This window comes from Manis javanica, chromosome 14, assembly GCF_040802235.1.
Source record: "Manis javanica isolate MJ-LG chromosome 14, MJ_LKY, whole genome shotgun sequence".
Taxonomy (NCBI): domain Eukaryota; kingdom Metazoa; phylum Chordata; class Mammalia; order Pholidota; family Manidae; genus Manis; species Manis javanica.
Window position 1 is genome coordinate 80,061,070 of NC_133169.1, and position 24,695 is coordinate 80,085,764.

Sequence of the window (24,695 nt, forward strand, 5' to 3'; positions counted from 1 at the left end):
TTTTTTAATTAAAAAACCAATCGCTGTAGTTTGGCACATTAGTGAATAAAGAAGAAAAATTATATAAGCATCAGTATGTACAGAAAAAGCATTTAAATTCAATATTCATGTATAATAACTCACCACCTTCCTGTGAAATTCAATCCAAAAGCTAACAGGTGAGGCTGAGGGTGGAAAGCATTCATAAAAGCTAGCTGTGACAACCAGATTGGGAATTGGAGCCCAGATGAGGAATGTGTGAGTCCACAGTGATATGTAAAGAATGGATAAAATAAATACATAAATAAATGGGGAAAGGACAAAGCCCTTCCTTAACTAATAAAAGTGGATGGAACAATGGAACTAGAAAATTACTATTTGGTAGCTCTCATAGTAATAATTCAAAATAGAAACATTAATAAGTTGCTAAAACGGTAGAGGAAAACTAGATGAGGTCTGAGATATTTATGTGGCCTCAATGTATCTCTCCCCCAATTATTTATTAATAACAAAGCAGAAAAAGTAGCTCTATGGTAGAGAAACCTGGCAGATACCATCTTTGTCAAGAGATTGAAGTTAACATCCCCAGTAATAAGATAAATTGCCATCATGTCCCATCTCATAAGTTGCAATGAAAGGAGCACATCCCTTCTGTAATATTCCTGCCAAAAAAGATACATAATATTATTCTAGTCATGAGGAAATATTAGACAAACCCAAAATTTGGACAGTCTTTAACATTCTGTAATTTTCAAAATAATCAGTTAGGAAAGTCTGAGGAACTGTTCCATACTAAAACTGAAGAGACATGACAATATATCATTCTGAACTGGATCCTTTTGTTGTTAAGGACATAGGAACAATTGACAGAGATTGAATGGATCTGAGGACCATATGGTAGTAATATATTACTCTCAATTCCCCGGTTTTTATGACTGAAAATGTCTTTATTTTATAGGAAATATTGACAATGAGACATCAGATCAGCAACTTTTGTTTCAGGGAGAAAAAGTTACATAAACTGTATTTCTATTTTGCTGTAAGCTTGTGAGTGATTTATAAAATACATTTTAAAACCCTTTGGTACTTAAAAAGATAAAATTCATTTATTTGAAAAATCCACATTCCTGATCTCCTAATGATGCCAAATAATAGAGGTGGATAAGATAAAATTTCAGTAAATCAATTAAGCAGTATTTTTCCTCCTATATTTTTAATAACATATGGAAATGTCACCCATTTTGGATATTTATGTTTTTCTATTTTCTCTCATGTTCAGTAAGATTGCTTATATCTTTTTTTTCCGAACTAATGTTCTGATGCTTATTAAGGTAGCATAATTTTTCTCTATTTACTTTCAAAGGTTGCTCAAGAAACAGATGTTAGAGCCCAGATTCGTCTGCAGTTTCGTGATGTCAATGGAGAACTTATAGCTGTTCAGAGGTCTATGGTTTGTACTCAGAAAAGCAAAAAGACAGAATTTAAAACGTTGGAAGGAGTCATTACTAGAACGAAGTAGGTGTTTGTTTTATACTTCTTTATTTTCTAGTTTTTAGGTCTGTAAGACTATGGTTTTTTCCTACTACTTTTTTACTTCAGTGGAACATATCATTTTTTTTAACAGGCTTTATTTTTAGAGCAGTTTTAGGTTTTTAGGAAAATTGAGCAGAAAGTAGAGTTCCTTCATACTTCCTGCCCCTACACATACACAGCCTCACCCATCTATCAACATTAAATTTTATATTTGATCTATTTGTTAGTTAAACAGAATGATCCCATTAGTGGTCTAGTGATAGTACTCCATTCCTTTGAGTAATTTATGAACAGTTGCTGACCTGAAGGTACGTAATCTGTCAAATATAGATGGAATAAATGAAAAATGCTAGTTTCGAGTGTGGTGATGGGTGAAATGAGAAGTAGACAAATAGGAAAGAGTTTCCCTTTCAACTGTTATTATTCTGTTAGAGGCAGGTATCATCTTGTAATGGATATGGATTTTGGAATTAGGCTGCCTTAGATTTAAGGCAGAATTGGGCTGCCCTGGATTTAAGGCTTTATTCTTGTTCAGCAAATTACTTTAGCTATCACCTTACTCCTTCCTTTTTAAATGTATTTATTTATCAAACTAATAATTCCTTTATTAAGCTAATGAAATCCTTTATTTAATTAGCAATGTTTAATGTCTATTTTAAATGTGCTTCAGGCACTCTACTAGCTACTGGCTTCCATGCACGTTCTTCTCACAGCTTTTAAAAAAGCTCAGGTCACTCCACATCTCAGATTTCATTCCACTCCCGTTACTGTATGTCTCCATCTTTCCCTTTACAGCCAATTTTCCCAAAAGAGTTGTAGATACTCATTGTCTCTGTTTCTTCACTGCCTCCTCACTCCTCTAGTCCCACTTCCCCCACTGCAACAGTTCCAACTAAGGTCACAAATAGCCTTGGAATAATTTGGATAATGCTATTGTTATATGCTGTACAAAACAGAATTCATAGTGAGCCTCTCTTTTTTTCATTTATAAAGTAGAGGTTCATTATCACTGCACATATCTTAGAAAGATGTTAAGGTTTGAGCTCTGCATATAAAATGTTAAATATATAGTTAGAGCTCATGTATTAGTCTTCTATGACTGCTACAACAAACAAGAAACTTAGTGACTTAAAACAATACAAATTCAAAAAAATATTTTTTATTAGGGTATGATTGATATACACTCTTATGAAGTTTTCACAGGAAAAAACAATGTGGCTACTACATTCACCCATATCATCAAGTCCCCACCCATACCCCAATGTATTCACTGACCATCAGTGTAGTAAGATGCCACAGATCCACTATGTCCCTTCTCTGTGCTATGCTGTCTTCCCCGTGATCACCCACACCATGTGTACTAAACATAATACCCCTCAATCCCCTTCTCCCTCCCTCCCTACCCGACCTCCCACACCCCTCCCCTTTGGTAACCACTAGTCCCTTCTTGGAGTCTCTGAGTCTGCTGCTATTTTGTTCCTTCAGTTTTGCTTCATTGTTATGCTCCACAAATGAGAAAAATCATTTGGCATTTGTCTTTCTCTGCCTGGCTTATTTCACTCAGCATAATGTCCTCCAGCTCCATCCACGTTGTTCAACACAAATTTTTTAACTTATAATTTTGTAGTTTAAAGTCCAAATTGGATCTCACTGGCTTAAAATCAAGGTGTTGGCAGGGCTGCATTCCTTTGTGGAAGCTGTAGGGGAGAATCTTTTTCCTTGCCCTTTCCGTCTTTTAGAAGCCATCCGCATTCCTTGGCTTATGGCCTTCTTCATCCATCTTAAAAGCCAGCAACAGTGGGCAGAGTTTTAACATTGCCTCACTCTGACCTCCTCTTCTGCCTCCCTGTCCCACATCTAAGGACCCCTGTGATCACTTGGCTTTATCCAGATAATCCAGGATAATCTCTCTACTTCGAGTTAGGTTATGAGCAAGCTTAATTCCATCTGTAATCTTAATTCCCTTTGCTCTGTAACCTAACAAATTCGAGGGATTAGAACGTAGGTATCTTTGGAGGGCCATTTTCTATGTACTATAACCTAGTAAATGGTAACTGTTAGTAACTTTTTACTTAAAACTTTATTTTCTAGACTTTCATGACTGTTCCTTCACAGCCACATCAGACCCAGGCAGTAAATGTTAGGATTACATAGGCTTAGTCCTAGATTGTCTCCCGTTTCTGCTCTGTATTTTCTTCCTAAATAATCTTATTCATGTCCATTGCTCAAATTGCTGTGTATTCGTAGATAACTCACAGCTTTACGTCTCTAAACCAGAACTCTTTTTCCAGACCCATGTACCCAAGTGTCTTTCACATTTTCTGCCAACTGTTTCAAAGACTCCTCAGATTCAGTATGTTCAAAATCAAGCTCATGAACCTTTACCCCTGAGTCCCCTTAAAAACCCTCCTGTACCCCGATCCTCTTGCAGTGCTCCTCATCTCAGTGAATGACACCCTCATGTGTCCAGTGACACAAGCTGAGAACCTAAATCCATCTTGATACCTTCCTCGCCCTCCGTATTCGCTCCACTACCAAGTCTTATGGATTTAACCTAAATGTCTCTTGAGTTGATTTCTCTTCATCTCTACAACCACCATTGTAGATCAAGTTACCATCATCTATCCCTGGTCTAATGTGATAACCTCCTGGTCTATATGTATTCATTTGGTCACCCTACATTACATTCTCAGTACATTGTGTGTAATATTTTCAAAATATGTACTGAAATATATAAGTGACAATAAAGACAGATGCTGCCTCTGCCCACCTAATCTAGTTAATTCACAGATACCGGGCAGAAGATAGGAAAGAAAATGGAGAATTTGTCATTCTCATGAAGGATATTGAGTGATCTCTTGGAATTCAGGGGCAGAGATGTTCCTTGGTATAGTGATGTAGTGAACATTAAAAAGACCCTGAAGCAGTTCTCTCTGTTGGATTCCATTGTCACTGTGACCCTAGAATTTGAGGTCTACTGATTAAGAATTCTCCCTGGATTTGCATAGTTGGGTACCACCAAGGTTTGCCTTTACTCTTATTTTACTGTGTGCTGTTACTGAGTAACTCCATATCTAAGCTACACAGTCTTCAGATGTTTTCATTTAAGACATCTTTGCCTATCTGCTGTGGATCTTGTGTTGTTTTATTAAGTCTCTTATTTTCCTTATTTTTAACTTGTGGGGATGGAACGTAGTTTGTTTTCCTCTGTGTGTTACTTATAAGTATTTTAAATATTATATTTAAAGGTATAAATATGTAAAAAAATTTCTCGTCTCTTGCATCACCCTGTTTCACATACTTGCTCATCAGTGAACTGTCTACTCATTTAGGGGTATACATTTTAGCATGAGGAACCATTGTAATGGGTTGGATTAGGGGGCTTTTTTTTTATTACAAGTACAGCATGAAGGATTGATTAGTAGAACAGGTACAACTGGAGGTTATTTTATGTACATGCTTTTCATTTTCTGTAGGCATGGTGAAAAGGTCAGTCTCAGCAGTAAGTGTGCAGAAATCGACCGAGAGATGATAAGCTCCCTTGGGGTTTCCAAGTCTGTGCTAAATAATGTCATTTTCTGTCACCAAGAAGAGTCTAATTGGCCTTTAAGTGAAGGAAAGGCTTTGAAGCAAAAATTTGATGAGATTTTTTCAGCAACAAGGTTTGTAACCTTTAATTAGACTTCAGCTTATTAAGTTATTGAGCCATGTTTGCAGTTTGGATGTTGCTTTTTTTAAAAGCAAGCAAGTTGTGAATTATTACCTCTTTGTCCAGTAGCAGCCAGTGGGCATACTTCCTTTCAGTTTTCTTTCTGTATGTATTTGCCTGGTTGATAGTATGTAACTATTATATCATAAACATTTTCTAGGTTATTAAAATCTCTGTTACTTTAATCTTAATGATTGCATAATATCCTTTTGTTTGAATGTACTATAATATACTTAGCTAGGAATTTGTTTTTTATTTAATATCTTCAAAGGTACATTAAAGCCTTGGAAACACTTCGGCAGGTGCGGCAGACACAAGCTCAAAAAGTAAAGGAATGTCAGACAGAACTAAAATATTTGAAACAAAATAAGGAAAAGGCTTGTGAAATTCGTGATCAGATAACTAGTAAGGAAGCCCAGTTAACATCATCAAAGGAAATTGTCAAATCCTATGAGAATGAACTTGATCCACTGAAGGTAATTTGATTTCTTGTATGCTAAGGAGGTCACATTTACCAGGGTAGCACTGACTCCTCAAACACTTTATTTTTATATGAATTTGAATGGTGCATATATTGAAAAAATTATCAGAGACTATATAATGTTATGGTTAATGTCTTAGGTCTATTTCAGGTGGTTAATCTCAAAGTTCCCAAAGAGCTTGGATTTGAGAGTAAAGAAATCTGTAATATTATACTAAGTTAGTAATGGAGATCACTAGTTGTTAAATAAAGTGAGTGTAATGACTCAACCTTACTTTCCTGTATTTCTAAGGAGTTTTTTTTTAATTGACAGATCTTTCTAGGGAATTTTTATAATTTCCAGGATGTTCTTTACATTGCACAAAATTTGGAATTGATGCATGGAATGTTGATATATTTGCAAATGAGTACAGCTTTCTAAACTCTTTGATTTTAAAGAAATCCCATTTGTTCATTTCACAAGCATATTATTTCCTATTTGCCAGGGTATACTATACTTAGGGCTACAAGTACAGGGAGGACTACAGCCGTGTTCTTGCCCATTTGGGATTCTTAGTCTAAACAAATAAGAACAGTCTTGAAAATGTCATTTTATAGGTTTCAGCTAGTAGATTTTTTTTTAGAAAATTTAAAAATTATTGATTGGGCTTTCAAAAATTCACCTAGAAATACTGGTATAGATCTTTGAATTGTAAACTCTAAAAGCCTTGGTCTTGGTTTAGTTTAAATGCCCACTGTCATTAGTACATCCTTTAGTAAATATCTATTGTTTTGTGCATAGCACTGTGCCAGGTGCTCTTGGAGATAAGGAAGTTAGTCAGACCTTCCTTTCAAAGAACTTAAAATCTGGGTGAAGAAACAAGGAAACTCGTTTAAAGATAGGATTGTAAAGTAAATTAAAGAGCTACACAAATGAAATAGTTTAGAACATAGATTCTTAAGGTGCTAAAATACAGTGGCTGTAGCACAAGTGAGAAGAGGAAAAAGATATAAATTGGACTTCATCAAAATAAAAAACTCTTGTTCTACAAACTGTACCATCAAGAAAGCAAAAACACAGGTGGTAGAAAATATTTGCAAGTCATAAATGTGGTAAGGGACTTCTATCTGGAATATGTAAAGAACTCATAACTTTTTTGGTATTCTTTTTTTTTTATTACAGTATTACTGACATACAATCTTATGAACATTTCACATGAGCAACATTGTGGTTACTACATTCACCCATATTATCAGGTTCCCCCAACATACCCCATTGCAGTCACTGTCCATCAGCGTAGTAAGATGTTACAGTTACTACTTGTCTTCTCTGTGCTATACTGCCTTCCCCGTGCCCCTCCTGCATTATGTGTGCTGATGATAATAGCCCTTAATCCCCTTCTCCCTCCCTCCCCGCCTGTTCTCCCCATGCCCTTTCCCTTTGGTAACCACTAGTCCCTTCTTGGGGTCTGTGAGTCTGCTGCTGCTTTGTTCCTTCAGTTTTGCTTTGTTGTTAGACTCCACAAATGAGGGAAATCACTTGGTACTTGTCTTTCTCCGCCTGGCTTATTTCACTGAGCATAATACCCTCTAGCTCCATCCATGTTGTTACAAATGGTAGGATTTGTTTTCTTCTTACAGCTGAATAATATTCCATTGTGTATATGTACCACATCTTCTTTATCCATTCATCTACTGATGGTCACTTAGGCTGCTTCCATGTCTTGGGTATTATAAATAGTGCTGCAGTATACATAGGGGTGCATATGGTTTTTGGAATCTGTGATCTTGTTTTCTTCAAGTAAATTCTTAGGAGTGGAATTCATGGGTCAAATGGTATTTCTATTTTTAGTTTTTTGGGGAACCTCCGTATTGCTTTCCACAGTGGTTGAACTAATTTACGTTCCCACCAGCAGTGTAGGAGGGTTGCTCTTTCTACACATCCTCACCAGCATTTGTTGTTCCCTGTCATTTGGATATTCGCCATCCTAACTGGTGTGAGGTGATATCTCATCATGGTTTTAATTTGCATTTCCCTGATGATTAGGGATATGGAGCATCTTTTCATGTGCCTATTGGCCATTTGAATTTCTTTTTTGGAGAAGTGTCTGTTCAGATCCTGTGCGCATTTTTTAATTGGGTTATTTGCTTTTTGGATGTTGAGGCATGTGAGTTCTTTATATATTTTGGATGTTAATGCCTTATTGGATATGTCTTTTACAAATATATTCTCCCATACTGTAGGATGCCTTTTTGTTCTACAGATAGTGTCCTTTGCTGTACAAAAGCTTTTTAGTTTGATGTAGCCCCATTTGAAAAACTCTTGTAACTCTTATAAAAATATATAAAGAACTCATAACTCATAAAAATGTATAAAGAACTCTTATAACTTACAAAATAAATCACATATTTTGAAAATGGAGAAAGGATCTGAATAGATATTTCTCCAAAGAAGATAATATGTGTCCAGTAAGCACATGAAAAGATGCTTAATATCATTATTCGTCAAGAAAATGGAAGTGTAAACCACAAGTACTACTTGACATTCACGAACATGGCTATAAATCAAAAGGACAGATAATAAGTGTTGATGAGAATGTGGAGAAATTGGAACCCTGATATTTGTTGGTGGGACTGTAAAATATTGTAGTCACTTTGGAAAACAGTTCAGCAGTTCTTCAAAATGTTTAATAGAGGCATCTTATTACCCAGCATTTTACTCCTAGGTATCTTATACCCAAGAGAAATTTACACAAAAACTTGAAAAGAAATTAAATAACATTATTCATTCATAGTAGCCAGAAAGTGGATACAACTCCAGTGTCCATGAACTGATCAGTAAAATTTGATCTATCCATACTTTGGAGTATATTCAGCCATGAAAAGGAATGAAGTTCTGGTACATGCTAAACAGGCAAGAACCTTGAAAACATGCTAAGTGAAAGGAGCCAATCACAAAAGATCACATACTGTATGATTCCATTTATTCAAAATGTCCAGAATAAGTAAATCTATATATAGAGAAAATGCTCTAGTGATTGCTGAGGCTAAGCAGTAGAGAGCAATGAATAATGTCTGCTGATGAGTACAGGTTTCTTTTTGGAAGTTCAAAATGTCGTATGATTAGATTATAGTGATGGTTGCACAACTCTGTGAATATTCTAAAAAATGTTGAAATGTGTATTTTAAACAGGTGAATTGTATAGTATGTGAATGATATCTCAGTAAAACTTTTTTAAAAATGATGGCCTGAGTAGAAGTCTATCACCAGGCCTTCATGGAAGAAGGCAGGGCTGACCTGTGCCTTAAAGAATGGGAAAAAATCAAGTTGACAGCTAAATGGTATTTTGTGTATGTTTGTATTTATTTTTCATTTTTCTTTTAAAAGTTGATAGATACTCAGTGAAAAAAATTATAGAAGAATATTATTTGAAAAGTAAAATACACTCTTCTCACTCATCTCTGAGGTCCCAGATATATCCTACCAGTAGGGTTTTTGTTTGTTTGTTTGCATATATACAACACATACATGTATACAAATACTCACATGTATATATATTCACACTATGAGTGTATCAAAACAGGATTGTGTGAGGAAGAACTTGGGTTAAAGGAGGGATAAGAAGTGCAGTCAGATTTTTGGAGAGCTAATGGACTTAGAATTTAGTTCAATAGAAGAATAACAAAGTATTTTATTTTTAGGATAAGATGTCCTGATAATGGTGTGTAGGTCCTGTAGTAATTACCAAGATATTGGAACACATTTGATTTTCTTCAAGAATGGCCTGGTTTGGTGTCCATCAGTAGATGAATGGATAAAGAAGATGTGGTACATACATACAATGGAATATTATTCAGCCATAAGACGAAAACAAATCCTACCATTTGTGGCATCCTGGATGGAGCTGGAGGGTGTTGTGCCCAGTGAGGTGGGCTGGGCAGAGAGGGATGGGTACCAGATGATTTCACTCATCTGTGGAGCATAAGAACAAAGCAAAAACTGAAGGAACAAAACAGCAGCAGACTCACAGAACCCAAGAATGGACTAACAGTTGCCAAAGGGAAAGGGACTGGGGAGGGTGGGAAGGGAGGGAGAAGGGGAATAAGGGGAATTATGATTAGCACACATATCATGGGGGAGGTACAAGGGGAAGGCATTATCACACAGAGAAGACAGGTAGTAACTCTATAGCATCCTACTGTAATGCTGATGGACAGTGACTGTAATGAAGTATGTGGTGGGGACTTGATAATGGGGAGAATCTGGTAACCACAGTGTTGCTCATGTGATTGTATATTAATGATACTGAAAAAAAAATGCTCTACATCGTTAATCACTAGGGAAATGGAAATCAAAACCACTATGAGGTATCACCTCACACCAGTTAGGATGGCTTCTATCCAAAAGATAAGAAATAAGTGTTGCTAAGGATGTGGAGAAAAGAGAACCCTCCTACACTGTTGGTGGGAATGTCAGTTTGTGCAGTCACTGTTGAAGGCAGTGTGGAGGTTCTTCAAAAAACTCCAAATAGAAATACCATATAACCCAGTACCTCTGCTTCTAGGAATTTACCCAAAGGAAAAAAATCTCTGACTCAAAAAGATACATGCACTATGTTTATTGCCACATTATTTACAGTAGCCCAGACATGGAAGCAACAGTAGTGTCCTTCAATAGATGAATGGATAAAGAAGAAGTGATACATATACACAATGGAATATTATTCAGCTATACAAAAGAAAGAAATCTTACCTTTTGCAACAACGTGGATGGACCTAAAGGGTATTATGCCATATGAAAAAGCCAGGTGGAGAAAGACAAATACCCTATGATTTTACTTACATGTGCATTCAAAAAAGATAAAATAAAACGGAACAAAATGAACAAAACAGCAGTAGACTCATAGACATTGAGAAGTTACTGATGGTTCTGGATATGTTGGATTGTGTGGTTAGGTTGGATGAGGGGGATAAAGAGATACAAGATCTCTATCATAATATGTTATAGGAATGGAAATACAGCATGGAGAATATAGTCAGTGGTTCGGTAACATCTTTCTATGTTGACAGATAGTAACTGCACTAGTGGGGGCAAAGATTTAATAATGTGTGTAACTTTTGAATCAATGTATACTTGAAACCAATATATAGTATATCAACTATACTTCAATAAAAAAAGAATTAGATTGAATGTTGAGCACTTTGTACAATGTCTGCAATACAGTAGGCATTCAATGATAGCTATGACTTAATGTTGGTAAAATTACTTTTCTGAAATCTTTCATTCAGGTAACATACTGAATACCTATTACATGCTGAGGGATACATTAGTGAAAAAAGTTCCTACTTTTGCAGTGATCATGTGCTATTAATGTACAAATCACAAGATATGGTATCAGTATAATTTTATTAAATGACATTAAAATTGATGCATTTTGATGCAGCTATACAAGCTTGCAGTTGATATCTAAGCACTCTGTTACTATGTTAGTTTAAAAGTTAGGTTCTAAAATTGTTTTAGAGCAATTGGTCAGCCTTGGAATCATAAAGGCAAACCCTAGAAAACTATCCCCAACATCATTCAAGGACAGAGTACTCTTTCTAGACATACGCAACCAGCTGTCCCTGAAAGCAGGCCACTGAGATCATTTGTCATATTTCACTTGTGCAAAGTCCTCTATGCTTGAGCAAATTTTTAATCAAAGTATAGCTTTACATATAAATTTGCCCATAGGCTCATAATGTACTGGTGACTCACCATGAGTTTCTAGCCCACTCAGTAGTTGTAATTTTTTTTATAAATTAAATAGACTTTTAAGTATTAAGTTCTTAGAATGTTGTATTTTACATAATGTGGCTTCAAGTCCCCAGTGAATGAATGACTTCTGTGGTAGGTGATGAGAGGAGGGCATAAGTTTGGAGTTAGAGGTGGAGTTTTATTCATGCTTTTCTTTACAGAGTTGGGTGAGTAATTGTCTTTGATCTCCCTTTTATAACATTGTTAGCATTAAATGAAATCACTTCTAAGTGTCTGGCCTGGGATATCTTATTTCTGTTCATTCATCTGCAGTGTAAATTATAGTGAATTTTATTTATGGAGAGTATTTATTTTCAGAATCGTCTAAAAGAAATTGAACAAAATCTCTCTAAAATAATGAGACTTGACAATGAAATTAAAGCTTTGGAGAGCCGAAAGAAGCAAATGGAGAAAGATAATAGTGAACTGGAACAGAAAATGGAAAAGGTCTGTGGTGGTAGAATTTTGTTTTACTTCAAAAATTTGAAATTATTTAAATGAACCTCATTAGAATCCATTTTACCACTCATATTTTGAAAAAACATACAAATCTCAATGTTTGTGTTATTTCCATGTATATTATAAGAAAGTATATCTGAATAAGCTTTCATATTTTGTACCTCAGAGTGATACCTTCTTACATGTATTCAGTAAAGCTCTTTTTTTTCTACACAGGTTTTTCAAGGGACTGATGAGCAACTAAATGATTTATATCACAATCACCAGAGAACAGTAAGGGAGAAAGAAAGGAGATTAGTAGACTGTCAGCGTGAACTGGAAAAATTAAATAAAGAATCTAGGCTTCTCAATCAAGAAAAATCAGAACTACTTGTTGAACAGGGTAGGACAAAGCGTTATTAGGTCTTTTTTTCCTATTACATTATTAAGCATTTTCTGTGTGAATGATTAATATCCAGGGAATTATGCTGAGTGAAAAAAAACAATTTCATAATATTATATACAGTATGTTTCTAATTATATAACATTTTTGAAATGCCAAAATTTTAGAAATGGAGGAAAGATTAGAGGTTGCCAGGGTTACTGAGTCGGAAGAGGAACAGGAGGAAGTTTAGTGTGGTTATGGTTGTAAAAGCAACGAAAGAATTCTTGTGCTATTCGATGTGTTTGGCATCTTGAATGTTGTGGTTGATATATGAACCTACACATTTGATAAAATTATACAGAACTTAATACACACAAATGGGTACAAGTAAAACTGGGGAAATCTGCAGAAGATTGATGGATTTATCAATGTTAATATCTTGGTTGTGATATCACACTAGTTTTGCAGAATGTCACTAAAAGAAAACACTGTTTTTCGATTCACAATAATTCTGACAGCAGGTGTGGTGGGTTTTTCCATGCCCAGCAATTCTCTAATTCTCAGTGGACATCTACTGGGTGTCCTGTAATTTTTCTGACACTAGCTGGCCAGAGTTAGTGCAGACCCCACAGAATCCCACAAGACTACCCCCAACTTCAGATGCCAGTATCAAGTCCCAAGTTGTCACCTGTACTTCTGACCAACTGGCTATAAATCAGGTTCCCACAACTCCTTCTTCAGATTCAATAATTGCTATAATGGCTCATAGAACTCATGGGAACATTTACTATTACCAGTTCATTCTAAAGGATGCAGCTCAGGAACAGCCAAATGGAAGAGAGGCACAGGACGAGGTATCAGAAAAGGGCAGTGAATTTACATGCCATCTCCATGTGCAGCACTCGCCCAGCACCTCCATGTGTTCACCATCCTGGCAGCTCTCTGAATACCAGTGTTTAGGGTTTTTATGGAAATTCTGTTATTTAGGCCTGAATAGTTAAATCATTGGCCTTTAGTGGCCAATCCTCAGCACCTCCCAGAGTTGCAGGGGTGAGGGTACTGAAATCTATTCTAATTCCACAGTTGGTGCTTCTCACTGCCAGCTCCCATCCTCTTAAGAGCCACCTCATTAGAAGAAACTCACACGTGGTTGAAAGGGACTTAGAATGAATAACAAAAGGTGCTTCTCTCACCCCTCTTACTCAGAAATTCTGAGTTTTAGGAACTCTGCCAGGAACCGGGGACAAAGACCAAATATGTATTTCTTATTACATCACAATATATAGTTACCACTGGGAGAAGTTAGACAAAGGATGTAAGAGATCTTGCTCTATTATTTTTGGAACTGCTGAAAAAACAGTGGGCTGAAAAAAGAATTAATTATGGATGTGTTTTTTTAAAGGTCGTCTACAGCTACAAGCAGATCGCCATCAAGAACATATCCGAGCCAGAGATTCATTAATTCAGTCTTTGGCAACACAGCTGGAATTGGATGGCTTTGAGCGTGGCCCATTCAGTGAAAGACATATTAAAAATTTTCACAAACTTGTGAGAGAGAGGCAAGAAAGGGAAGCTGAAATTGCCAGCCAGCTGATGGTGAATGTTGTTGTTTTCTTTTGTTTAAGATTCTCTAGTTGAATTATTTTTTAATTTTTGGATGGACATTATTTTGTTATAGTTTGGGATTAATGTTTGGAAGAATCTTACAAGGTGGAAAAAACCTTTACTGAAGCAAATTTTTTAAAGTTTTAAGAACAAAAATATGAAGAAAATATAGACGTATGTTTTTTATTAGATTATAAGTAAAATTTGTTTTTTTTTCAGTTTTATTGAAAACAGCATACATCACTGTAAGTGTAAGGTGTACAGCATAATGATTTGATTGACATACACTGTGAATTGATCACCACAGTAGGTTCGCTAACATCTGTCTTTGCATGTAGATGCAGCAACAGGAAAAGGAAAAAAGCTTTTTTCTTGTGATGAGAACTCTTTGGATTTATGCTTTTAACAGTCTTCCTGTATATGGTAGTAGTGTTAGCTATAGTCATGTTGTATGTTACACCCCTGGAACTTATTTATCTTATTACTAGAAATTTGTACCTTTTGACTACCTTCCTTCAACTCCCTTTCCCCCCATTCTCCACCTCTAGTAACCACAAGTTTGATCTCTTTTTCTGAGTTTTGTCTTTTTGTTTTATATGTTTCACATATAGGTGAGATATACAGTATTTGTCTTTCGAAAATTTTTTTTTCTAATAAGGAATAATTGATACACAATCTTATGCTCAAGTTTCGCATGAACAGCATTGTGGTTGCTACCTTCCCCCCTGTTATCAAGTCCCCACCACAAACCCTGTAACAGTCACTGTCCATCAGCATAGTAAGATGTTATAGAGTCACTACTTATCTTCTCTGTGCTATACTGCCTTCCCTGTGCCTCCCTACTTATGTGTGCTAAGCCTAATACCCCTTATTCCCCTTATCCCTCCCTTCCCACCCACCCTCCCCAACTTGAAATTTATTTTTAAAGCTAATCAAGAAGAAAAAGTTTTGTCAAACTCAATGATTATCTTTAGGTGCTGGTCATTACATTTTTTAATACTTTCCTATATTTCCCTCATTGTATATGTGTTACTTTTGCAGTGAAGAAGCTTTTTCTTAGTGGATTATTTTGTGAAAAAATTGTTAATGCTCATTTGTCTCATATTTGTTTAGAATGACTTTGCAGAAAAAGAGAATATGAAGCAAAAACAAATAGATGAGATAAGGGATAAGAAGATTGGACTGGGAAGAATAATTGAGCTAAAATCAGAAATCCTAAATAAGAAGGAGAATGAGATGAAAAATGTAAAGTATGAATTACAGCAGTTGGAAGGATCTTCAGACAGGATTCTTGAACTGGACCGGGAACTCACAAAAGCTGTAAGATACTACTTGAGTAAATTAATAAATTTAAGGTATAAGACATTTATAATCTTGTATTCTAAAATATTTTATCTGTTGATAATTCTAAGATTATGGCATTTTCGTTAAAATGTCAACCTTGTCTACCAATCTCCTATAAAATGAATTCATCTGAATATTGTAATCACCCAACTTTTGGGTTCTGCAATCTGGTAGATTGAAAATTAGAATCACCTAGGAAGCTTTTTAAAAATACTTGTATTTAGACCTTACCTCAGATTTTCCTAATCAAAATCTCAAATAATGGTCATGGAAATGTGTGTTCCAAACAAAACTAGGTGATTCTTACGAACACCTTGGTTAAGAACCTCTTACTAAGGTAAAAAAGGAATTTTTTTTCTCTCTAGGTATCAAACACCATAGATTTTATATAATTTTTTGCCGTGTTTACCACATTTTCTATGGTAGAAGCTTTCTTATCCCATCTCTTCTTTTCATGAATTTCCACATTTTCTTCCTTGTTCCTATATGTTCCTTTCCTTTATATCTCCGTAACAAAAGCATCCCAGACTTGGTGAATCACCCTCTCAGATCCCATCTTGGTAATTTAAACACTTTTTTTTGCTCCCTAACTCACCATGTAGTATACATTTTTGTCAATTTAGCACTTTATCACAGTACCGCTGTGTTGTGATTGGGGAGACACTGGTCTGGGACCATATCACAGGATTTTATAGTTTCCATGTACCAGGCATTGTAGTGAATTACATGGGTACTTGATAAATTAATACTTAATTCTTGACTAAAGAGTCACTAAACTGTATGCTTAGACATAGTTCTCTTAATTTTTCACTAATTCTCGTTTTTCCCTCCTCTAAGGTAACTATGTAAGATCTTCCTTAAGCAAACAGTAGTATTTCGACCATTCTGAGAAGCTGTTGATTTCTAATACACTCATTATTTTTTAACCTATGCATTTGTTTTGAACTATTGATAAGGAACATGAGCTAAGTAAAGCTGAGAAAAACAGCAGTGTAGAAACTCTAAAAACGGAAGTAATAAGCCTTCAAAATGAGAAAGCAGACCTAGACAGGACCCTGCGTAAATTGGACCAGGAGATGGAACAATTAAACCATCATACAACAGCACGCACCCAGATGGAGATGCTGACCAAAGATAAAGTATGGCCTTTCTTTTTGTTCCAATTATACTTCCTAGTATTTAAACAGCTTATCTTACATTCATAATTAATAAACAGTGATATATCTATCAGTATTTGCATTATATTTAGGGATTAAGTGTTTATAAAAACTTTCAAGCTTAAAAACTTTTCTAATTACAAAAACTAATGAAACAGACATACATATGCACATATCTGACATATCTGACAAGGGGTTACCAGACTTGTTCCTCTTTTCTCTTAAGTGTAGAATTTTAATTAGTCTAGAATTTGTCTTCGTTCTTGATGTAGTGTGGAGATATTGAACATTATTTTTAAAAGTTTTTTTTTCCTTTAGGCTGACAAAGATGAACAAATCAGAAAAATAAAATCCAGGCACAGTGATGAATTAACTTCATTGTTAGGGTATTTTCCCAACAAAAAACAGCTTGAAGACTGGCTTCATAGTAAATCAAAAGAAATTAATCATACCAGGGACAGACTTGCCAAACTGAAGTAAGTAGTTGCAGCATTTGGAGGTGTAACAGAAATCTCTTTATTTTTAATTAAAAAATAATAATTTGTTGTTCTGAAATGGTATGTTGTATTAATTGACCTTGGTTCTATATTTTACAAATTAAGTAAAATAATAACAGAGTGATTTGGGGCTCTCATTCCCTGGAATTTTGAATAACTTAGTGAGAGGATTAAAATTGTCCTTATAAAAAAGGAGACTTGGAAACTATAAAACTCCTAGAAGAAAACTTAGTTGAAAAGCTTCATTAAATTGAAATTGGCAATGATTTCTTGGGTATAACCACAAAAGCAAAAACAGACAAATGAGACTATATCAATGTTAAAAACTTTTACACAGCATGAACACATCTACTCGGGCAAGGGAAACAATATAAAAAATGAACAAATGGGACTACATCATGCTAAAAAGCTTCTGTACAGCAAAGAACACCATCAGCAAAACAAAAGGCATACTACAGTATGGGAGAATATATTTGTAAATGACATATCTGACAAGGGGTTAACATCCAAAATACATAAAGAACTCACACACCTCAACACCCAAAAAGCAAATAAGCCAATTAAAAAATGGGCACAGAACCAAGCCAGAGCCATGGCCAGTACAGTGGTAGCAGTGGGACTGACCATTGCTGCTGCAGGATTTGCAGGCTGTTGTGTTTTGCAAGCCATGAAGCATATGGAGCCTCAAGTAAAATAAGTTTTTCAAAGTCTGCCAAAATCTGCCTTCAGTGATGCCTATTACAGAGGTGGATTTGAACCCAAAATGACAAAAAGAGAAGCAGCATTAATACTAGGTGTAAGCCCTACTGCCAATAAAGAAAAAATAAGAGATGCTCATCAACGAATTATGCTTCTGAATCACCCAGACAAGGGAGAATCTCCTTATATAGCAGCCAAAATCAATGAAGCTAAAGATTTACTAGAAGGTCAAGCTAAAAAATGAGGTAAATTTGTGAATTTTAAGTTCTTACTAGTTAATGTGTATGAGTACCAGCTTTTTGTAATAAATACTCAAAGCTATGAGTTTTAAAAATGATTTAGCACAGGCTAAATCAAAACCTTCATTTTCTTATAAATCAGATTATAGAATATTTGGCAATTAATACTCCCTGGATAAATACCATTTAAATAGAAAAAAAAATGGGCACAGGATCTGAACAGACACTTCTCCAAAAAAAATTCAGATGACCAACAGGCACATGAAAAGATTCTCCACATCGCTAATTATCAAGGAAATGCAAATTAAAACCACAATGAGATATCATCTCACACCAGTTAGGATGGCCAACATAGAAAAGACTAGGAACAACAAATGCTGGCGAGGATTTGGAGAAAGGGGAGCCCTCCTACACTGCTGGTGGGAATGTAAACTAGTTCAACCATTGTGGAAAGCAGTATGGAAGTTCCTCAAAAAATCAAAATACCACTTGACCCAGGAATTCCACTCCTAGGAATTTACCCTAAGAATGCAGGATCCCAGTTTGAAAAAGACATACGCACCCCTATGTCTCTCGCAGCACTATTTACAATAGCCAAGAAATGGAAGCAACCTAAGTGTCCATCAGTAGATGAATGGATAAAGAAGATGTGGTACATACACACAATGGAATATTACTCAGCTATAAGAAGAAAACAAATCCTACCATTTGCAACAACGTGGATGGAGCTGGAGGGTATTATGCTCAGTGAAATAAGCCAGATGGAGAAATACAAGAACCAAATGATTTTACTCATCTGTGTAATATAAGAACAAAGGAAAAACTGAAGGAACAAAACAGCAGTAGACTCACAAAACCCAAGAATGGACTAACAGTTACCAAAGGGAAAGGGACTGGAGAGGGTGGGTAGGAAGAGAGGGAGAAGGAGAATAAGGGGCATTACAATTAGCACACATAACATAGGAGGGTCATGGAAAAGGCAGTATAGCACAGAAAAGACAAGTAGTGACTCTATAGCATCTTACTGTAACCCTAATGGACAGTGATTGTAATGGGGTATGTGGTGGGGACTTGATAATGGGGGGAATCTAGTAACCACAGTGTTGCTCATGTGATTGTATATCAATGATACCAAAATAAAAAAATTAAAAAACTTTTACACAGCAAAGGAAACAATCCACAGAGGGAAAACCCCATGAAGAGAAAGTATTTATATGGGAGAAAATATCTATAAACCATATATTTGTAAGGGGTAATAGCCAGAATATATAAAGAACTAGAATTCAACAATAGAAAAATAACCAGATTTAAAAGAGGACAAAAGACTTGAATAGACACTTCTCCAAGTAAGTTATACAAATGTCCAACAAACAAAAGATGCTCAACATTACTTACTAATCATCAGGAAAATGTAAATCAAAACCACAATGATACTATCACTTTACACAGGTAAGAATGGCCACTATCAACAAAAGAAAATCACAAGTGTTGGTGAGGTTGTTGAGAAGTTGGAACCCATGTGGCGCTGTTAGTGGGAATGTGAAATGGTACAGCTGCTATAGAAAACACTATGGAGGTTCTTCAACAAATGAAAACTAGAATTGCCAGATGATCCTGAAATTCCACTTGAGTATGTATTCAAAAGAATTGAAAACATGATCTCAGAGATTTGCAATCCATGTTCATTGCAGTATTGCTTTGAATAGCCAAGAGGTGGAAGCAACCTAAATATTTTTTTAAATCACTTTTGGATCAACCTGGAGGATATGCTGAGTGAAATAAGCTAGTCACAAAAAGACAAACACTGCCTGATTTCACTTGTATTTTTACCCGTCAGAATGCTATTTTTTTCCCAGGATCATGTCTTGGGGGCAACAAAGAATGGAACCAGCAGATGAGAGTATGGAGCAACCAACAAAGCTCTTTTAATAAGTGAAAAGAGAAAGCAAGAACTACGAGCCATGAGGAACTCCAAGAGAGGAGGCTGTCAGGGCTCAGTGCCTGGGGTTTATATTGCCTCCTGAGAGGATAAAGTCCCACCCCCTAATGACATCACAACACACTCCTGATTGGCTGAAAGTAAATGCCTCATCTGCATACAGCATAACCCATCAGAGCCGCTGAGGTCTATCTAATTAAGTGTACTTTTAAATGGTTGAGCTTCATTTGCTTAGGACACAACCAGAGAGCAGCTGAGGTCTAAGTGGCTGAATTTGGACTGGGACTTTTTACAAGGGTCCTGAACTTTTATCTGCCTGCATCCCCCACCACCTGCCTCAGTATGAAGTAGCCAAAGTAGTCACAATTGTAGAAACAGAAAATAGAATGGTGGTTGCAGGAGAGAAAGAGAAAGGCATTTGCCGTTCAATGGTTATAGAGTTTAGAGTCTTGCAAAATAAAAAAGTTTTGGAGATAGGTTAAACAACAGTGTGCATATAGTTAACACTACTGTACTGCATACTTAGAAATGGTTAAGATGGTAAATTTTTTGTTACTTTTACCACAATAAAAAGGGGATCACTTTTTTCTAATGTCACCTTGAGTAGTGGTTGGGTAAGAGTCAAAAAATCCACACTAATTTTCGGGGACAATAATGGATTTGGTTTTGGCTGTGTTAAATTTGTGTGTCTTGTGGAAGTGTGGTAGGGAATATAATATTGGTGTTTGAAATTTAGAAGACAAAGTTGTTGCTCTGTGTAAGTGATAATTGGCGTCATTAGTATGGCCATATCACCTTATGCAAAGAAAAGAGAAAACGTTATAGTCAGATTCCTGGGAAACACCATTTAAACTGTTGGCAGGCGAAGGAAGAGTTGCAAGTGAAGGAAACTGTAACATGTCCGGAACCAGGGTGAGAGCCACACAGGAGTGGTATCTGCGATGCCTTGAGAAAATAGCCCGTCCACAGTGTTTGGTGTTACTAGGATGGTGATCTTGATGAGAAGTGCTCAGGGGGCAGGAAAATGAAAGCATCTTCTATACCAGTTATTTTTTTCCAGATTATTACTGTGATTCAAAATGGGAACTATCAAGATGAAGTACATGTGTGCTCATGTATATCTGAAAAAAATTTCTCAAAATAGTACCTGTTGTAACTATGCACAATCTATTCCAATATATTCTCCTCCGTTTCATTTTCTTAAATATGCTGAATATAATGCATTAAATAGGTTACATGACTTACCTAGTGCATCATAATGTGCAAATTGAAAAATCTTGATCTTTGAGGGCACAGAGGTTAGCTAGGATACTTAAGAGTTGGAATAGAGATAAATTGTACTAGTGAGCAAATTCTTTGATGCATGAGAGCAAGTGAATGATCAGGACTTTAGTAGATAATATCAACAGGGAGAGGACCAAGAAGTTTTTAGAGGAGGAGAGGGAAGTGATACTGTGAAAGGTCCAAATGGAATTAGGAGAATGTTCTCCTTTGTTCTTCTCTTTCTCCAGTAGAAGCTCCAGCAGGCATGTTCTCCTTGCTGAGGCTCTTGAGCCAAGGTCTAAGACCATGAACCCCACAACACTAGGCAGAATTTTGCCTATACAGATTTTTCTGGGAGTAGGCCTGTGACCAGGGTTGGCAGGTGAGTCAGTGTCCTAGGGGGAAAGTTCAAGTAGAGGTGGACTACTGCCAAGACTTCTAAAAGAAGTACTTGGTCACAGCAAACCTTTGTAACATTTGTTGGCAGAATTTGTCTTTTATGTACCTACTCAAATTCTTCAAACTCAATTCTCATGTTTTAAAATTGTAATCTGTATTTGTCCTTATTTTAGCAAGGAACTAGCTTCAGCTGAGCAAAATAAAAATCATATAAATAATGAGCTAAAAAGGAAGGAAGAGCAGTTGTCCAGTTATGAAGACAAACTGTTTGATGTTTGTGGTAGCCAAGATTTTGAAAGTGATTTAGACAGGCTTAAAGAAGAAATTGAAAAATCCTCAAAACAACGAGGTAAGTTACCTACTTTATATTATCAAGGTGCTTTGACAGTTTTAAATTCTCATTCACAGTACACTTGTAAGGATGGGAGATTTTGAAAACTTGGTCCTAGAGCTAGATGGCTTAAGTTTTTCAGTTTTAGTTCTACAACTTAATTGCTGTGTGACTTAAGGGAAATTATTAAAACCTTCCTATACTTCAGATTCATTATCTGAGGACATAATTACCCACCACCTAGGATGTTAGGAAAGAGTAAGCGAGATCATAGGTGTAAAGCTCTTAGAATGGTTTCTGGCACATAATAAGCTTTAAAATTTTGTTAAACTTCCTGTGTGTTACCAGAAAATAATGTATTGTGCCCTTTGAAAGAAGATTTAAATATCAGATAATTTTTATTTCTTTCATAATGTGTTTATAAAGCAAGAATTATATTTACAGAAAAAGAATATAACCATATTGATGAACTTTTTGTTTTATATTCTTCTCACTGGAAATATATGTGTTTTCTTAACATAGCCATGCTCGCTGGAGCCACAGCAGTTTATTCCCAGTTCATTACTCAGCTAACAGATGAAAACCAGTCATGTTGCCCCGTCTGTCAGAGAGTTTTTCAGACAGAAGCTGAATTACAAGAAGTCATCAGTGATTTGCAGTCGAAATTGCGGCTTGCTCCTGATAAACTCAAGTCAACAGAATCAGAGCTAAAGAAAAAAGAAAAGCGGCGTGATGAAATGCTGGGCCTTGTGCCCATGAGGTGAGACTAGGGATTTGCAGTTGCTGTGCATGTAGCAGCAGCCCTGGAAAGGTGCTCATCCAGTGCCTGGCCTCTAGTAGGTACTCAGTAAGCATGTGTTGAATGAATAAAAGTTAAAAGTCAGGATTCTGAGCCAGTGTGCCCCATCTCATGTTATTTATATGGTAAGAAAAAACAGTTACTTTGTTTAAAGGTAAGCTTGCTTCTTAAACCAGTCACAGGGCAGAAATAATCTTTCCCTTTTTTTATTTGTGTGTTTATTAATTCCTGAGGCTTGGTTTGAGGGCAGAAATTTTGGCAGATTTAGAACTGTTTGCTGGTGTGTTACTTTCTAAATACACCCTAAGAAGTAAAGTACTAAAAAGTCTCCCAAGAAATTTCAAACTATATTTTCATGTCTTTCCTACTTTCAAAAAGAATGAATCATAGTGATTTCTGTTGCTTATTTTTCCCCTCACTTGTATGAGAAATTTAAATGATCGTCTGTCTGTAAATAAAATTGTGTCAGAAAGTATGTGATGCTTGCATAGGTGTTTCCCAGAATATAGAGCACAAAGCTGGTCAATGAGACTAGTAAAACAGTATCTAAGTAAGGGGACAAGCTCTCAAAATTGGACATTTAGGAAGTTGGGCTTAATAAAGTACTTAATTCATTTTAAAATGCATTAATTAAGAAGAGAGAAGCCGTAAATTACAGAATAATAAGGATTTTGAGAATAAGGTAGGAGGGGGAATGTAAGATATAGGGAAATTGATTCTGCCCAGTTAAGAGAAGAAAAGGGGAGAGGGGAACTCGAACTGTGTGAAAAGGGAAGGAGAGTATGACCTTTGCTTCAGTAAAAGGGATCTGGAGTTCAGGGAATTACTTGTAGGCGTTGATTCCCATTAAGTTGGAAATACAGGGCTATATTATGTTCAAGCCTAGTTACAACTCTCTCTGGTAGGCAAATGAGGGATTTAATGAAAGGTGTATTTTAGGAAAATTAATGTTAGTATAGTGAATGGATGACACGAAAACTCTGGAAGCAGAAAGAACCAGGACCAAAGAGGAGTTTTAGGAAAAGAAGAGGAAAAGTTTAAGAAGATGTGCTTTGTGGGAGCCAGCCTCCATGATGGTCCCCAGTGATCCTGCCTCCTGGTATTCACACTCTTGTACGGTCTTCGCTCATGTTTCAGGATTGGTCTGTGTAACCAATAAAACAGGACAGAGGAGACAGCATGTCCCTTCCGGCATTAGGTTAAATAAGGCTCTGTACTTTCCTGTTCTCCTTTCTCCCTTGGATCTAGGGGAAGCCAGCTGCCATGTTGTGAGCAGCCCTGTGGAGGGACTCACTTGGTGAGAACCTGAGGCTTCTTGAACACCCATGTGAGTGAGCATGCCACTTGGAAACAGAGTCTTCAGCAGTCAAGCCTTGAGGTGATTGCAGCCCTGGCTGACAATCTGACTGCAACTCCAGTGAGACACCCTGAGTCAGAAGTACTATGCAGAAAGCTGTTCCTCATCCTGAAATAAATGCTGTTGCTTTAAGTTACTGTGTTTTGGAGTGTTTAATAGGCAACAGTACAGAACTACTGTAATCATCAAGGGTGAAAACCAGATAATTGGGGGCTACCAAGAGTGATAAGGAAACATAAGCAGTTTGAGAAGGAAAAGGAAGGAGAGGAATAAGGAAGTATCTTGAAAAAAATCAAGTGAAAGATAAAATCTGAAGTTGGTGGAAAGTACATGTAGAGGAAAAAGGAAAAATAAGCTTAGTTTTGTGGCATACTGATATAAATAGCAGAAATCAACATTGTATTATATTTTAGGACCCTTTCCATCACAGGTTCCCTTCTCTGAGTGAAGTACATGCCTTATTCATTGTTTTACCTCCATAATTCCTTGTGTATTGTAACTTTGGTAACTACTTGCTGAATGAACAGAACTGTATGAGTTCCAGTCATTTATTCTTAAAACTTAGTGCCTTCTAACGATTTATTATTTCCGGGTTCTGTGTGGTGATTGGCTTTAGTGGGGTGACCCTCCTATGGGGTCTTGCATGTGGTGGCATTCAGAGGTTGGCTGCAGTCATCTCAAGGCTTTTCTGTGCTAGATGTTCAAAATAGCTCACTCCTGTGACTAGCAGTGGCACTGACTGCTGGCTGCGAGCTCAGCTAGGCT

General features: G+C 36.3%; 1 protein-coding gene and 1 pseudogene across 4 annotated transcripts in view; both read left to right on the forward strand.

Moving 5' to 3' along the window:
• Window positions 1–24,695, forward strand: part of RAD50 (RAD50 double strand break repair protein) — an 88,988-nt gene that overhangs the window by 23,932 nt on the left and 40,361 nt on the right. For all 4 annotated transcript variants that reach the window (XR_012124865.1, XR_012124866.1, XM_073221265.1 and 1 more), the window contains 11 exons: window positions 1,343–1,494; window positions 4,989–5,174; window positions 5,493–5,697; window positions 11,797–11,925; window positions 12,154–12,319; window positions 13,704–13,897; window positions 15,020–15,226; window positions 16,207–16,389; window positions 16,726–16,883; window positions 21,617–21,792; window positions 22,297–22,534. Coding sequence is in view for 2 of the 4 variants with exons in the window: in XM_073221265.1 (XP_073077366.1) it covers window positions 1,343–1,494; window positions 4,989–5,174; window positions 5,493–5,697; window positions 11,797–11,925; window positions 12,154–12,319; window positions 13,704–13,897; window positions 15,020–15,226; window positions 16,207–16,389; window positions 16,726–16,883; window positions 21,617–21,792; window positions 22,297–22,534 (1,994 nt within the window). In the remaining 2 variants the exon portion in view is untranslated. The remainder of the gene's footprint in view (window positions 1–1,342; window positions 1,495–4,988; window positions 5,175–5,492; window positions 5,698–11,796; window positions 11,926–12,153; window positions 12,320–13,703; window positions 13,898–15,019; window positions 15,227–16,206; window positions 16,390–16,725; window positions 16,884–21,616; window positions 21,793–22,296; window positions 22,535–24,695) is intronic.
• Window positions 16,890–19,282, forward strand: LOC140845947 (mitochondrial import inner membrane translocase subunit TIM14 pseudogene; annotated as a pseudogene).